Source organism: Phocoena phocoena, chromosome 13 (assembly GCF_963924675.1).
Source record: "Phocoena phocoena chromosome 13, mPhoPho1.1, whole genome shotgun sequence".
NCBI classification, from domain to species: Eukaryota; Metazoa; Chordata; class Mammalia; order Artiodactyla; family Phocoenidae; genus Phocoena; species Phocoena phocoena.
Genome location: NC_089231.1, coordinates 74,973,480 through 74,989,761, shown reverse-complemented (window position 1 = coordinate 74,989,761; position 16,282 = coordinate 74,973,480). Strand labels below are relative to the sequence as shown.

The 16,282-nt window shown below is 39.8% G+C and overlaps 1 protein-coding gene across 1 annotated transcript in view; it reads right to left on the bottom strand.

Annotated features, from left to right (window-relative positions):
- PTPN11 (protein tyrosine phosphatase non-receptor type 11) overlaps nt 1–16,282 on the bottom strand; it is a 67,577-nt gene that overhangs the window by 35,670 nt on the left and 15,625 nt on the right. The window contains exons 3-6 of the mRNA XM_065889522.1: nt 14,274–14,468; nt 12,293–12,485; nt 9,128–9,244; nt 8,363–8,476 (exon numbers count right to left, since the gene is read on the bottom strand). Coding sequence (XP_065745594.1) covers nt 8,363–8,476; nt 9,128–9,244; nt 12,293–12,485; nt 14,274–14,468 — 619 coding nt within the window. The remainder of the gene's footprint in view (nt 1–8,362; nt 8,477–9,127; nt 9,245–12,292; nt 12,486–14,273; nt 14,469–16,282) is intronic.

Genomic DNA, 16,282 nt, shown 5'->3' with positions numbered 1-16,282 from the left:
ATAGTACTGGCCTGTCCGCTGATTGTGCACCACGCGCATTAAGCACATTCCCACTTCAGGGCCTTTGCACTTGCTGTTCCCTTTGCCTGGAATGTTCTTCTTGAGGTTATCTGCATGCCTTGCTCCATTATTTCCATCAGGTCTCCACCCAAATGCCACTCTGTCAGAGAGCTCTATGTAAAATGGTGATGCCCCCATCAGCACACCCTTTTTATCTTCCCCTACTTTATTTTCTTCACAACATTTATCACCATCTCACATAATGAATACTTACCTGCTTCTTTGTTTACTGTCTGTCTCTCCCAACTGACTCCACAAGGATAAAGACTATGACTTGTTCTCTGCCACATCCCCAGAACCTAGAACAGAGACTCCAGCATAGAGTCTGTGCTTAATAAATATTTGTTAAATGAATGAACAAATTAATCACTGCCACCACCAATGGCTACTGTTTGGGGGAGATATTTTGGGGATGTCTGCCCAACTCCCTATAACCTTCATCTGAGAACTATTTTTCCCCAAACACAGTGGTCCATGAAGATGTCTTTGTTCTATGTGATGGTGTCCTTGGACCAGAGATGGATGGCGTCTGAGCCAGTGAAAATCGCTGAGACTTTGATACAATGACTGAAAGTTGCCAGTTTCAATATCTGAAAGGGGTAAGAAGTAAAGTTCGTAAGTCAAGAAGCAAAGAAACCTTCCGCAGGGAAAGAAGAACGAAGCAGGTGTGTGGAGAGCCGGGGTTCTGGATACAGAGGGGGCAGTGAGATGGAAGAGGAGGGTGAAGGCAAAGTCTGGCAGCCGAAGGACAATCAACAGCAAGATTTCCATCCTCAACTTGGGTCCTGCAGTCAGATGACGTCCAGGCTCAACTCACAGTGCCCCTTGGCAACTCAGGTCTAGAGACTCAAAGGGAAGAACAGGCACAGAGAGAGGGCAGATACCCTATAAATGCAGCCATGCGATATGCCTCTCACGGTGACACACAAGGGCTGAATTCAGGTTTCGGGTAACTTGCACAACACAGGGACAAAATTGCAGGATCAAAACCTGCCTGATCAGTTATTTAGTGTCCGTCTCATTTTGATAGAACTTTACTTCATTTCAACAAATCTAGAAATACTTTCTACTTCTTTACAGTCATGGCAGAGATATGCAGGAGACAAAAGATGTTTACAGAAAAGGACAATCTCATTTTACCACAGGAAAAAAAATGGGGACTCTATAGGAAAAATTAAAAACTTGGGTTTGCAATGTTTTGACCAGACCACATACCCTAGAAGAAAACCACCAACCTGAATTTATTTCAGGAGCAAAGGAGAAAAGAACCAAAGAGCTTCACAAGAGACTTCGTATTTTAAGATGCATCAAAATCGGAAGTAACTTATAAGTGTCTTCTAGGGGAAAATTACCCAAAAGAACACAAAGAGTTTCACAGAAAACGAGAAGCCGGGCATACAGACAAACAAAACATAGCTATCAGAGTTAAATTATCAGTGGCATTGCAATTTAGAGCTTTGGTTCACTTTAAAGACCACCAGAACACACAGTAAGAAGGAACTGATCCCAAATTTATCACCTTCTGGGAAACAACTAAGATACAATCACTAAAATAATTACTGCCTTGCTGTTGGATCAAACTTCAGCTTCAGAGGATTTAGATTTTAATGAGTCTCTGCTTCCACATACCTAAGTTCTTCTATAATGGTTCATTCTGTTCTCAGCCTTATTCCCCTGGCCCCAACCTTAAAGGGCAATTTTTTGAGAACTAACTGGATTTAAGAAGCAGGTACATAAGAGATCTAGAAAGCAGGCCATCAGCTATTTGGATCTAGCTTCAGTTTAAATGAAAGGTTAATGCCCTGATTTAGTGCCTGACAATTTATCACCCCAGCCTGACATCTACAGAGGACTTAGTAGAGTACAGATGTGATCTTGTTTTTTTCCATTTCCCCTGAAAGCCAACTCAGTTTTCCCCCATTTTGTTGTTAATAATGTATAAAAGATGAACTGAATTTCAGATGTCATGGACTGAAACCATCAGATCAGCGTTTAGAATCAACCTTTTTCCATGGCCAGAAAAGTCAGGCTAGGATTTCCTTCTGAGTTCTATCCTGACCCCGCCAAAGGGATCATAAAAAACTCCCTACTGCCACAAGCTGTAGGAAGGTTTGACTTTGTTTCTCTAAGCATTGCCTAAGTGAACTTAAAGATTCCACCACTGCACCAGATACCCAATTTGCTGCTGTAATTTTTTTAAAGTTCATAGTCACTTTATATGAAAAGTGGTCTGTGCAAATAATGGCCTCAGCTATTTTGAAGTGTAACATAAAAATGGGACTAGATTATAAAATAGCTCACTGGGACTTCCCTGGTGGCGCAGTGGTTAAGAATCTGCCTGCCAATGCAGGCGACACAGGTTCGAGCCCTGGTCCAGGAAGATGCCACATGCTGCAGAGCAACTAAGCCCGTGCGCCACAACTACTGAGCTTGTGCTCTAAAGCCCACAAGCCACAACTACTGAAGCCCGCGCGCCTAGAGCCTGTGCTCTGCAACAAGAGAAGCCACTGCAATGAGAAGCCCACACACTGCAATGACGAGTAGCCCCCACTCGTCGCAACTAGAGAAAGCCCGCGCTCAGCAACAAAGACCGCAACTAGAGAAAGCCCGCGCTCAGCAACAAAGACCCAACGCAGCCAAAAATAAATAATTAAAATTTTTTTAAAAAATAGCTAACTTTTTTTTAAAATTTAATTAATTAATTTATTTTTGCCTGCTTTGGGTCTTCGTTGCTGCGTCGGGCTTTCTCTAGCTGCAGCAAGCAGGGGCTACTCTTCGTTGCGGTGCGCGAGCTTCTCATTGTGGTGGCTTCTCTTGTTGCGGAGCATGGGCTCTAGGTGCCTGGGCCTCAGTAATTGTGGCACATGGGCCCAGCTGCTCCGCGGCATGTGGGATCTTCCCGGACCAGGGCTCGAACCCGTGTCCCCTGCATTGGCAGGCGTATTCTTAACCACTGCACCACAAGGGAAGCCCCTAGCTCACTTCTTGTATTTACCAAAAAGGTTTGATATCTTTTAATTTTAATTAAAAATACTTTTCAGACTTTAAATATGCTAACCAAAATCACGTAGGATATATAATAAAAATTAAAGATGAGTAGGGGGTTCCCTGGTGGTGCAGTTGGTTAGGTTTCGGCGCTTTCACTGCTGTGGCCTGGGTTCAATCCCTGATCGGGAACTGAGATCCCGCGAGCCACACGGCCCGGCAAAAAACAAAAAAACAAAAACGTAAAGATGAGTAACAATCAGCACTTTTTTTTTTTTTTTTGCAGTACGCAGGCCTCTCACTGTTGGGGCCTCTCACTGTTGTGTCCTCTCCTGTTGCGGAGCACAGGCTCCGGTCGCGCAGGCTCAGCGGCCATGGCTCACGGGCCCAGCCGCTCCGGGGCATGTGGGATCTTCCCGGACGGGGGCACGAACCCGCGTCCCCTGCATCGGCAGACGGACTCTCAACCACTACGCCACCAGGGAAGCCCCAGCACTTTTTTTTAACACAGAATATCAAAAAAATGTTAATATTAACAATAATCAGCAAAAAGAGAAAAATATGCATGCACAAGGCTATCCATTGTATCTTCTTTGTAATATATTTGGAAACTATCCAAATGCTCGTCAATAGGTTGAATAAACTATGGTACATCCACACAGTGGAGTACTGTGCAGTAAAAATGAATGAAGACTATCTGTAGATACTACTGTGGAGTGATCTCCAATGTAATAAAAAAAAAAGAAGTTGGAAAAAAGTATGTAAAATTATGCTACTATTTATCCATGAAAGGATGGGTTATGAAATTACAGATATATATTTGCTTATACTTTTTGAAAGGTAATGATGAACTTCAACTTTTTTTTTTAATGGCTATAAATATAAGGAGGAAAAGACAGGGATAGAAGATAAACTTCTTTGAATGTACTTTTTATATTTGACTTTAGAATCAAAGGCAATATTTTATATAATTGTAAATAAAATTTTATAGAAAGAAATTTCTGAAATCCAAACATAAAATGAAACGAATAACCTAGTTGTATATCCAGTTAGTATATAAACACATAGAGAAGAACTATTACAAATGAGTTGAAAGCACAGTAATTTGACTATACATCTCTGAAGGATCTACCCTAAGGATTAAAAAATAAAAGCTGGAAAAAAAATTAAACTGTTGGGCTTCCCTGGTGGCGCAGTGGTTGAGAGTCCACCTGCCGATGCAGGGGACACGGGTTCGTGCCCCAGTCCGGGAAGATCCCACATGCCGTGGAGCGGCTGGGCCCGTGCGCCATGGCCGCTGAGCCTGCATGTCCGGAGCCCGTGCTCCGCAACGGGAGAGGCCACAACAGTGAGAGGCCCGCGTACCGCAAAAAAAAAAAATATATTAAACTGTTTTCAGTAATGATATTATTGGGGGTAACGGAAGTCTTATTAGTCTGAGTCCTAAATTTGAATTGGAAGTATCATTTGGACTCATAATTTATTTCAAGAAGACAATTTTTTCTAGCTCCACCCATTGAGACAGAAATAACCAACCTGACAACAATAAACACTTCTGGCTCCCAGACTGTAGTCTCTAAATACCACTTCCCAGGAAAGGAAGAAAGAGAAGGAAGGAAGAAAGGGAGGAAAATGAGAGAAAAGCTAACTCACTCCTTGGAGAAATGACTGATTCCAGTTCTGACATGGGAAATGTATTACACTGTAACAACTTATTACACCAGAAAGTAAGGAATCTAGCAAAAACTACCAGAGTTGTATAGGAACGAGTAGAAGCCAGCTTGCAGAAGCTCCCACTGGTCAAAGCTAAAATAATTTGAGCAACAGAAGTGATAATAAATGCCATAGATAGAAGCACACTAAATATGTTTTAAAAATCCATAAGTACATATTGATAAAAAAAATTTTTTTTGGAGAACACTATTTTTAAAACTACTTAGTAAACAGGAAAGAATCAAGCATATATCCTGCCTTGGTGACAAAAAGCTTATCTTTATAGAAATATTCCAGCTAATAATGACGAATGATAAAGTTATTACACACCTTATAAGTGAATGGATCTAGGCAATAATTACCAGTTGCTCCTTAAAAAATAAAAAGAGAAGCAACAGGACATAAGCACCTCCTGACACACCATCTCATATGTAGTCTTCCCAAAGAAAAACTGGATCTAACAAAGTATCTAGATAGATCAACTTACAAGAAATACAGGGGAGAAAGGTGTTAAAATCCACCACAGAGACACACTCAGAAAAATCCAGATCATAAGTAACTCTCTGGACAAAGGACCTGCTTTCTCCAATAACAAAAACAGTAACAAAAAACAGGGTCCAGGGCTTCCCTGGTGGCACAGTGGTTGGGAGTCCGCCTGCCGATGCAGGGGACACGGGTTCGTGCCCCGGTCTGGGAGGATCCCACATGCCGCGGAGCGGCTGGGCCCGTGAGCCATGGCCCCTGAGCCTGCGCGTCCGGAGCCTGTGCTCCACGGAGGGGTAGGCCACAGTGGCGAGAGGCCCGTGTACCGCAAAAAAAAAAAAAAAAAAACAGGGTCCTATGGTCTGAATGTTTGTGTCTCCCCAAAATTCCTATGTTGAAATCCTGATGCCTAAGGTGATGGTATTAGAAGGTGAGGCCTTTGGGAAGTGATTAGGTCAGGAGGGTGGAGCCCTCATGAATGGGATTAGTGCCCTCATACAGAAGGCCCACAGAGCTCCCTCACCCCTTCTGTCAGGAGGGAATACAATGAGAAGTTGCCAATCTGGAAGAGGACCCTCACCGGACCATACTGGCACCATGATCTCAGATCCAGCCTCCAGAACTCCAGAATTCAGAGAACTCTGAGAAATATATTTCAGTTGTGTATAGCCACCCAGTCTATGGTATTTTGTTATATCAGCTGAATGGACTAATACAGAGCGAGAAGAAAAGGGAGTGGAAGAGAAAGGAAGGGAGGGGAAAGGATGGAATAGAGAGGCTGAAAGGAGAGTAAGAATATAAAGAGGCTTAAGATTTTAAAAACAGTGGGAATTCCCTGGTGGTCTTGGGGTTAGGACTCTGCACTTTCACTGTCAAGGGCCCAGGTTCAATCCCTGATTGGAGAACTAAGATCCCACAAGCCTCACGGCAAAACAAAACAAAATAAAACAAAACAAAACAAAAAAACCAGAGTTTAAAAACAGAGATCCATGGGGAACTTATTTGAAAAATGATCCAACAACAAACAAATTAAAAAAAAAAAAGACAACTATCCTAATTGGAAAAATGACTAGCTATTTGATGAATTTTTATTATCTTTTTTTAGATGTGGTAGCAGTGTTTTGGTTAATTTTTAAAGAATTCCATGAATACTGAAATATTTATGATATTTCATGTGATATCTGGGGTAACTGGTGAAACTGATAATAGTACATGGGGGTTCTTTATACAAATCTATTTTATATTCAAATTTTTTTCAAAATCAAGTGGGGAAAAAACACTTCCCAATTCAAACAATCTGCGTGTGTGTGTGTGTGTGTGTGTGTGTATCAAGAAAATGTGAACAGTGACCGATATGTGTTAATATTAAGAAATTGTTGTTAATAGTTTTAGGAGTGATAATGATATCCTGGTTATAATTTTTTTTAATGAAATAGTTACAGATGAAATAACATCTGGGATTTGCTTCAAGATAAGCCAGGGCTGGGGGAGTTAAGTGGGGTATAGTTTAAAAAGACTGGCCAGGGGCTTCCCTGATGGCGCAGTGGTTAAGAATCTGCCTGCCAATGCAGGGGACACAGGTGTGATTGCTGGTCCAGGAAGATCCCACATGCTGCGGAACAACTAAGCCCATGTACCACAACTTTTGAACCTGTGCTCTAGAGCCCGTGCTCCACAACAAGAGATGCCACCGCAACGAAAAGCCCACACACCTCAACAAAGAGTAGCCCCTGCTCGCCACAACTAGAGAAAGCCCATGTGCAGCAACGAAGACCCAACACCGCCAAAAATAAATAAATTAATTAATTTATAAAAAATAAAAAGACTGGCCAGATATCAACAATTGTTAATGCTGAGTGATAGGTTTATATTGCTATAATTATACAATTCACTCTGCTTCTGTATATATTTGAAATTTTGCATAATAAAAAGTTTTTAAAAATAGGCTTTTCATTCAAATTTTGATGTAAGATTTCTAAAATTTCTGCACTTATCCCTCTCTCAACTCAAAGCTCCTTAAAGACGAAACCCTGTCCATCTTGTTCACCATGGTGTCCTTGGTGACTAACCCAATGCTGGTATAAAAGAATAAATGTGAGGTCAAGTCCCTGGTTAGCAATGTTCAGCAATGACCATGACTGTTCTATTCTGTACACATCCTCAGTGCTGCAATTCAATCAATATTCGTGGTACAGAAGTTGGACAATTTACTTAACCTCCCTGAGTCTGAGGCTCCTTGTCTGTAAAGTGGAAATAATATCTCACCAAGTTGATCTGACATACTGTGGTTAAAAGGACTTCATGTGGCCATTCATTTGTTCATTCATTCCACAAATATTTATGAATTCTAAAGTCCTACAAAAAGTATGGAATAATCATTCCCATAAACAGAGTAGTATTAATAAAATAACATAAATATTAGCTAAATGTAAATACTCATTCAACAAACATTTATGGAGCTTCTGCTGTGTACTAGGCACTGTGCTACATGCTAAGAATAACTATGAAGGTAAATATGGCACACACACACAAAAAATTGTTTTTGACGAAGTTTTCTGTCACAGGGATGATAACGGAGAGAATAAGATTACAATGAGTTGGCAGGTGACAAACTTCAGTGCAAGAGGAACACAGCCCACTCCCACTGGGGACATTCTCCTACCCAAGCTGGTTTCAGGAAAGAAATCAGTTCCCTTAACCTCTCAAAGATATAAATTTCAACTCCCAGATTAAAGCCACCATGAGATAACTGTCTTTCACTTATTCAGTGCAGTAAAGCCATAGATTCTTTCTAAAGACCACAGCCAATGCTGGAAATCTTCCGAAGAATTAGATTCTTTTCTTTTTCTGGGGTTTTGCCAGCAGTCCAAACCAAAAGACCCAAATGGAGCTATTGGCTCATCCATGTAATATTAACTGCCAACTCCCTTCTCCCAGAACATAATGCAGCTCTATTTGAAAAAGCCCCCTCAGCAACTTGTTCCATGTCAATCAATGGCCAAATTAAGAAAGGACGCAGATCCGAGTCTTTCAGATCCAATCCCAAACATAAAACCAACTTCTCTTCCATTAAGAACAGGATTTAATAAATCACGTAAAAAAATTATTTTTAATAACTTACCTCAAATTCTTCCCAAAAGCCTTGTTTGACTTTATCTGTGGTCTCAGCTAATTTGCTTAGTTCTCGAACCCGACTTTCTATTTCAGCAGCATTGATACGAGTTGTGTTGAGGGGCTAATCAAATTCAGCAGTTGGTGTGAAATGAAGAAAGTATTACAGAAAAAAGTGTTAATGCAAAAAAATAAAAAAGACTTCTATGTTGGTGTTCATAGAGGCAAGGACAGGAAGTTCACAGTAAATGTTTTCAAATAGAGTTTCACTTTCCTTTCTGTTCTTTCAGGAAATATATGTTTCTTCAATCTCCACACACTTTGCTGATATAAATTCAAACCTATTTTTCTTTATAAATAGACCACAATGTTAGAGATGGTATCATTTGCCACTAAGTAATAAGTGTGAGCTTTGAAACAGCAATAACTCCAAAATGTAAAGGTATGATCACCTAAAGGTAACCAAAGGTGCATCTACAATGAAAATTTGATAAAAACTTTGCTTTAAAAACTCCATAAGGCCTTTTAGAATTACATACGGAGATAATCATGAAAATGATGTACTATCTAGAATTTGTTTCCAAATACTACAAGAAGAAGGTAGTGAGTGGAGTAATAAATGAAACAAGATTTGATGAGTTGATCGTAATTGAAGCTGGGTGATGGGTACATGGAGGTTCACGATACTATTCTACTTCTGTCTGTTTGGAATATTCTATGTTCGGACTTCTTAAACTCTATAAGGAGGGGGAGTTTAGCTTTCCAAAATGCTTACCTGCTTGAGTTGTAGTACTGTGCCCAATGTTTCTACCATAGGATTCTTCTTGTAATGCTCCACGAGATCTGTCAAAGAGTCAAACCGTTCTCCTCCACCAACATCATATTTCAGTTCCTTTCAAGACAAAAAAAAAATATGTTCATGACCTTTATGTTAAATTACTGTTTTTCCCAACTCAAGTACAGAGACTAACTCTCCCCCAATAATGGAAAGATTGAAGAGCTGTAAGAGCACAAAGAAAGGGAAGCAACAAAGATGATGAAAATGGAGAAGCAGATCCAATGTAAAAGAGTTCATTGTGAGGTGTGAGAAGCTCTAAATAAGTATCCAACATTAACTAGGCCACAAAAAAGTTTCTCCCTCATAGGTTAACTAAATACCTAGAAAAAAAAAAAAAAGAAAAACCATATTTACTATTTACTTATACTCTAGGCTAAGTGACTATACACAAGGCTGCTGAACAGAAGATAAATAACTACTTCTCTCTGAAACACAACAAGCTCTAAGGCTGGTGAGGCAGCACTGAAGTCCAATATACAAGCCTTTACTTCCGTCTTCTAATGAAAATTTAAAAGGGAAATTATAAACAGAGACCAGGAAATTTTTTCTGACAAGGAGACCAGAATAGGCTGTTTCAGGAAAACAACAGGAAAATGGTTAAACTTAGAAAATACAAAACCCTAGAAATGATACATGAAGATATTTGGGTATGACCTTTTATTTAAAAATAAATCGAGTGAGGGGGGAAGAAGCACTTTCAGAATGACAGAGTAAGGACCTCTGAAAATCTGCTCTTTCACAAAAGTAACAAGAACGCTGGCAAAAATTGTCATCAACTTTTTCAGAACTCTGAAAATTAACCAATAAAGTTCAAGGAGCATTTACTCAAGAAAAAGATTGGACCTTGATGAGAACAACAAATTGTGGCCTTTTAACTTGCCCTATTCCCACCTACCTCTCCCCAGCTTCTTGGTAGCCTTGAAAACCAATAGTCTCATAACCACAGTAGCTGTGAAAACAAAGCAGCTTAGCATAACTGGAGTAGACAGATGGATTTGGAGCTCTTTCCAGACCTATCCCTAGACAATTATCACTGATCTGTTTAGCAGCTCCCTGGGAAAGCCTTATTTTCAGAGCTTGTCTTTATTTGATTGACTTACAGCTTACTCAGCCGGCCTTCAGGGGATCTCCCAAAAACAATCAGCAGCAATTGTTTAATATCACAGTGGCCTAAGGCAGCAATACCAGTCAGGGCAAATAAGAGACTGATCAAAAGCTTAAAAGGAAAACCCAGACATCGTCCACAGGGGGCTCTGAAAACCTCCAACATACCCTTGAGAATCTAGAAGGACATGTGCATGTGCACGTGCATGGCTGTGTGAAGTACAGGAAAGATCCAAAAAGGCCCTAATCTTTACGTCTAGCTCATCCTGAGGTTCTGTGCAAGCAGGAAGTGAAGACTAAGGCAGAGTTTTAAGGTGCCAGAGCACCGAAGGCAGTCATGCCCCAACACACACACACACACACACACACACACACACAGAGCCTCCCTGGCAAAGGCTGGGAGATTTAATGTTTCAAGGCATTTAAGAAATCTCTGTTCAATCATTAACTGATCACTAAGCTACCCAAGCAAAGACTTCAGTGGCCACACAAGACAAAGACAGGAAAGTCACTGAACACACAAACAGCAACAACAACTACAGGAAGAAGAAAAAGTAGCAACAACAAATAATACTGCCTGAGAAAGGAGGGCAAAGGATTTATATTATATTATTTAAAATGCCTAGTTTCCAACAAAAACTTATGAGACATGCAAAGAAACAAGAAAATATGGTCCATACTTGGGGGGAGGGTGGGAAGCATTCAACAGAAACTGTCCTTGAGAAAGCCCAGACAAAGACTTTAAACCAGCTAGTATAAATATATTCAAAGAACTAAAGGAAAGTATAAATTAAAAGAAAATATGAACATGATGTCTCATCAAACAGAGACTATCACAAAATGATAAATACATAAATGTATATAAATATTCATAGCAGCATTATTCATAATAATTAATGGGCCAAAATGCCCATTAATTTTTTAACGGATAAACAAAATGTGGTACATATCCATACAACAAAATGTTTGCCAATAAAGAGTTTACTGACACATGCTATAACATGGATAAACCTTGAAAAACATGCTAAGTAAAAGAAGTCAGTCACAAAAGGCCACATATTACATGATTCCATCTATATAAAATATACAAAATAGGCAAATCCATTGAAACAAAGAGGTTAGTGGTTGCCAAGAGCTGGGGGGAGGGGGAAAAATGGGGAGGGACTGGTAATGAACCCAGGGTTTCTTGTTGGGGTGATGAAAATGTTCTGGAATTAACGTTGTTGGCTGCCTAATTTGTGAGTATACTAAAAACCACCAAATTGTCCACTTTAAAAGGGTGAATTGTATGGTGTGTGAATTATATCTCAATAAAGCTGGGTTTTTTGGGTTTTTTTTTTTTAATCTTATTGAAAAACCGAAGCAATAATAGACAGTTGCTATTTAGGAAACTATGTCAAAACAAAGTTTGATGTAGTTGACCGAGAACCAACCTCCCTGGTCTAGCCATCACATTAAAAACAAGAAATGGTGAGTTCAGTTCTCCCAGCCTTAACCAGAATTCTATAATATGAAAGTACATGTAGTCACAGGCTAGACTGTGCTGACCCAAGGGAGAAGCTGAGGCCATCGCTTTAGAAATTGAGACAGAGGCAGACTCCAGCTGTAACCAAGCACAGACTGAGATACTGCAGGGCTGGGAATTCCCTGGCGGTCCAGTGGTTAGGACTCCATGCTTTCACTGCCAAGGGTTCAGGGTCAATCCCTGGTCGGGGAACTAAGATCCTATAAGCTGCGTGATGCAGCCAAAGAGAAAAAAAAGATACTGCAGGGCAGAAGGTGACGTACTGAGGCATGACTTAATCTGCCAGAGATAGAGAGGAAATAAGTAATTTAATAAAGTTCGGAAATGATGAAACAGTTATAATTAACAAGGTACTAAAAGTGTAGAAGCCCTTAACTAAATGACTTTGGAAGTAATGGTGTCGGTCTTCTCCCAGCCAAAAAACCACCCAAAGATGACGTTTCGCCAGACCCACAGTTCAATCCGGGTTTTACCTGACAGCGGATCATAACATGGGTCACTTTAGACTTGCCGTCATTGCTCTCCCCTTTGTCATCTCCGGTTCGGACAGAGAGAACAAAATCTCCAGGGTGGCTCTGGCTCTCCCGCACAAGAAAGCTACCGTGTTTTCCTTTCTCGGTTAATAATTTCTCTGCTTCTTTCCCAGACAGATGTCCATGAAACCACCTAAATTTTTTTAAATGAAAAATCAATTGAGTTCTGCCATGCGTTCACAACATTCTTTCACAAAACTACCGTACAGTCACCTCTACTCAACACAATTAAAAACAGACACGTTCCTCCAAGAGATTGATCCATTCCACATAAGACAGAATTTGCATCCCAAGCAGGCAGGAAAAATGACAATGGTTAGGATTCCGGGCTTTCACTGGCATGGCCAGGGTTCAGTCCCTGGTCAGGGAACTAAAATCCCACAGATCACGTGGTGCGGCCAAAAAAAAAAAAAAAAAAAAAAAAAAAAGAATGACCATTAAACTCCTTAAATGAGCCCACAATCATTTGGAGGCAAATATCCTCAATCTTTCCTATTTTCTTTTAAATACCCCATCTTTTAAAAAGGCAGTTTGTCATTTCTCTACTGCCAAACCCTAAAAGGACCAACTATTTAATTACAGTCATTTAAAGAAGTTATAATAGAGAGTTATGGTAGCGACAGAGAACCATCTGAATGTTTGCCCTTGCTTTGGCATGCAAACACTACATTAAAAAGGATCTTCACTATAAATTAGTTCAGGCATTCCAAGCTTTTCCAGATTTCCAATCTATACTTCAATAGCCTCCAAGTTTGCTGTCAACATCCTTGTACTATCCACTGGGTCATCATTTCAAATTTTAATGCACGTAAGACTTGGAGTAGAGGCAAGGGATTTTGCTAAAAATGTGAATTCCCATGCCTCACAATGAGGGATACCAATACACTAAGTCTGAATGGGGCCCAGCAATCTGCATTTTTAACCAGCACACCAGAGTCCTAATGTAGGCCGTCTGAGGTCAGACTGTGAAACAGTGCTACTCTAAGTTACTACAGAAAACATCTTAACATAGTCATATTAATAATGTGGCTTTTTCCCTCACGATCTTGGTGAGGAAATAAGCATGATCACAGCACATAGTGCTAATGGCTCAACACTAAAGGAATATACTTCGAGGTATTTTTCATCTACCCTCAACTGAACAGAGTAAAATTAAATAAACTGCGCAGAGTTGGCTGACAGCCTTTTGCTTAATAATGTGGCTGGAAAACAAATTATCAGCATAAAATACCAGTGACACGAAGGTGTAAGTAGAAGAAACCTACTTGAAGACAGAAAATATTCAAACCTAATTAAGAGACCCTGATTTGGTACTGAGTCAGAGAGAAGAGACTGGGAATGCAGAAAACCAATAAAATTAATGCAAGTTAAGTCAAGCCCCAGCTTTCATCAGCTTAGTTCCAACACTGGGGAAAGATCTCTGAAATAATACGATTCCCTCTAATTAGGGTCATTCTCACACATTTGTGGGTATAACATAAAAGAACTGATGAAAAATCTGACCGAGTCCTCTGCTTTCCCTCTTCTGAGCTTAAACTGACATCTGTTGGTGGCATTGCTGAATAGCTGGTCAGAAGCTACTACGGGGAACTGCTATTTTGGTGTTCCCATTATCATTTGTTTTCCTCTCCTAACGCTCAAAGTTCGATAACGCTCAAGGTCAATAATCTTAAAATTATTGCATGTATCAAGTATATACAGGAATAGTCTGAGACTTCTGTAGAACGAGTGTAAGTAACACTGACTGAAGCTTTTGCCAGAAAAGGCCCCTCTGAGAATAATCTGATCCTATTACTCTTACTTTAGTAACACTTTTAAGATTACAGTTTGAGAAACAGAAGTCAAACCCCCATAATGCATTCACCTCACACCTATGGCGTGGGAGGGATGCAGACTCTGCAGTTACGAAAATGTAACTGACCTTTCAGAGGTAGGATCTGCACAGTTCAGAGGATATTTGAGCTCAATAACATCTCCATTCTTCTCTTTTAATTGCCCATGATGTTCCATGTAATACTGGACCAATTCAGCCAAAGTGGCAAACTTCTCCCCTCCATACAAGTCATAGTAATCACCAGTGTTCTGAATCTTGATGTGGGTGACAGCTCCATTTCTTCTAAAATAGTCCATTAGAAAAGTGGGGGTAAAAGACAAATAAAGAGCTACTAGTAAAAATGGATCTCATATTCGTTATCAGATTTCACCTAAACATTGAAACAAACCCAAGGAATGTGCAAGTTTACGCTTTTCCTAAACAAATGCAGTGAGTGAAATAACCACACAGTCAACCATTTCAACACAAAGGGCTCTGCGTATATTAAGTGACAATCATTTTTCTCATCAATTAATCAAGACAAATATCACTAAAATTAAACGTACATTTACCTTATAATCCAGTAAACCCACTCCTAGTATTTTGCCCCTAAGGAATGAAACTGCATGGCTACCAAAAGACTTGTACAAGAATATTCATTGCAGCCTTTTTGTAGCAGAAAAAAATTGAAAGGTCAAATATTTATGGCCAAAATGGATACATAAATACTCATACAATGAAATATCACACAGCAATTTAAATAAAAGAGAGAGAGGACCACTGATATATACAATCAACTTAGGTGAATCTCAAAAACACTACGTTAAGAGAAAGAAGCCAGACACAAAAGAATATATACTGTACGACTTCATTTACATGACATTGTAGAATAAGCTAGTCAATGGGGATAGAAAGGAGAAGAGTGGTTGCCTCTTAGGGGGAGGGAGAATAGAAACCGGCACCAAGAAACTTTCTAGGGTGATAGAAATACTTAAGATTTTGATTGGAGTTCTGGTTGCATTGATAAACACATTTGTCAAAACTCATCTCACTATACACTTAAGATACTATACATAATTGTATCTTTAAAAATCATTTTAAAGACATAATTAACAGAGTTTCCCATGTGAGATAGCTAGTATGTCAACCCAATGAATTGACAACACTGACCAAAAGTTTCTAAAACTTGGTATTTTAGTTAGCCTAGGCAGTTTGATGATTTCCATTTGGTTTTCTGTACTATTATGTACATCTCAAGGACACCCGTAATCATCTTTGTGGACCCAAGGGGTCTGGCAACCCCAAAATGGTAATCACTGACCTTTTTTTATTTTTTAATCTGACCCTATAGTGTTATTGATGAAGCCTCTGTTAAATATAAACACAATTCTACTAAAGATAAAGGAAAATGGAAACGTAGGAAAGTAAGAAAAATTGTCCTACAATGTTAATAACAATATCTACTTCTAACTTTTGGTTACAATCTTTTCCAGTGGGTAAAAAAAGCACTATGGGTCTCTCTCCTCCAGCTACACCTGATTCTATTTTAACACCTCAGCTTTCTATCTCTAACCTTGACTTAACATATCACAAAAACAGATATTTCAGGTATGGACTATAAAGCAACATAGATGGATCTCAAAAACATGATACTGGGAATTCCCTGGCAGTCCAGTGGTTAGGACTCGGCGCTTTCACTGCAGGGGCCCAAGTTCAATCCCTGGTTGAGGAACTAAGATACCCCAAGCCACACAGCGCAGCCAAAAACAAACATGATATTGCATGAAAGAAGCACAATGCAGAATGATATGCTCAGCATGTACCATTTTTGAAAATTTCAGAATGCACACAAGTAATATTATACATTATTCATGACACAGACCACAGACATATGTATATATTATATTTTATTATTATATTCCCTTTATGTTATATTACTTATTATATGTACTTTTTTAAAAAAATAAATGTTTTATTTATTTATTTTTGTCTGCTTTGGGTCTTCGTTGCTGTGGGCGGGCCCTCTCCAGTTGCGGCAAGTGGGGGCCACTCTTTGCTGCAGTGCGCAGGCCTCCCACCACGGTGGCCTCTCCCGCCGCGGAGCAGGGGCTCCAGGC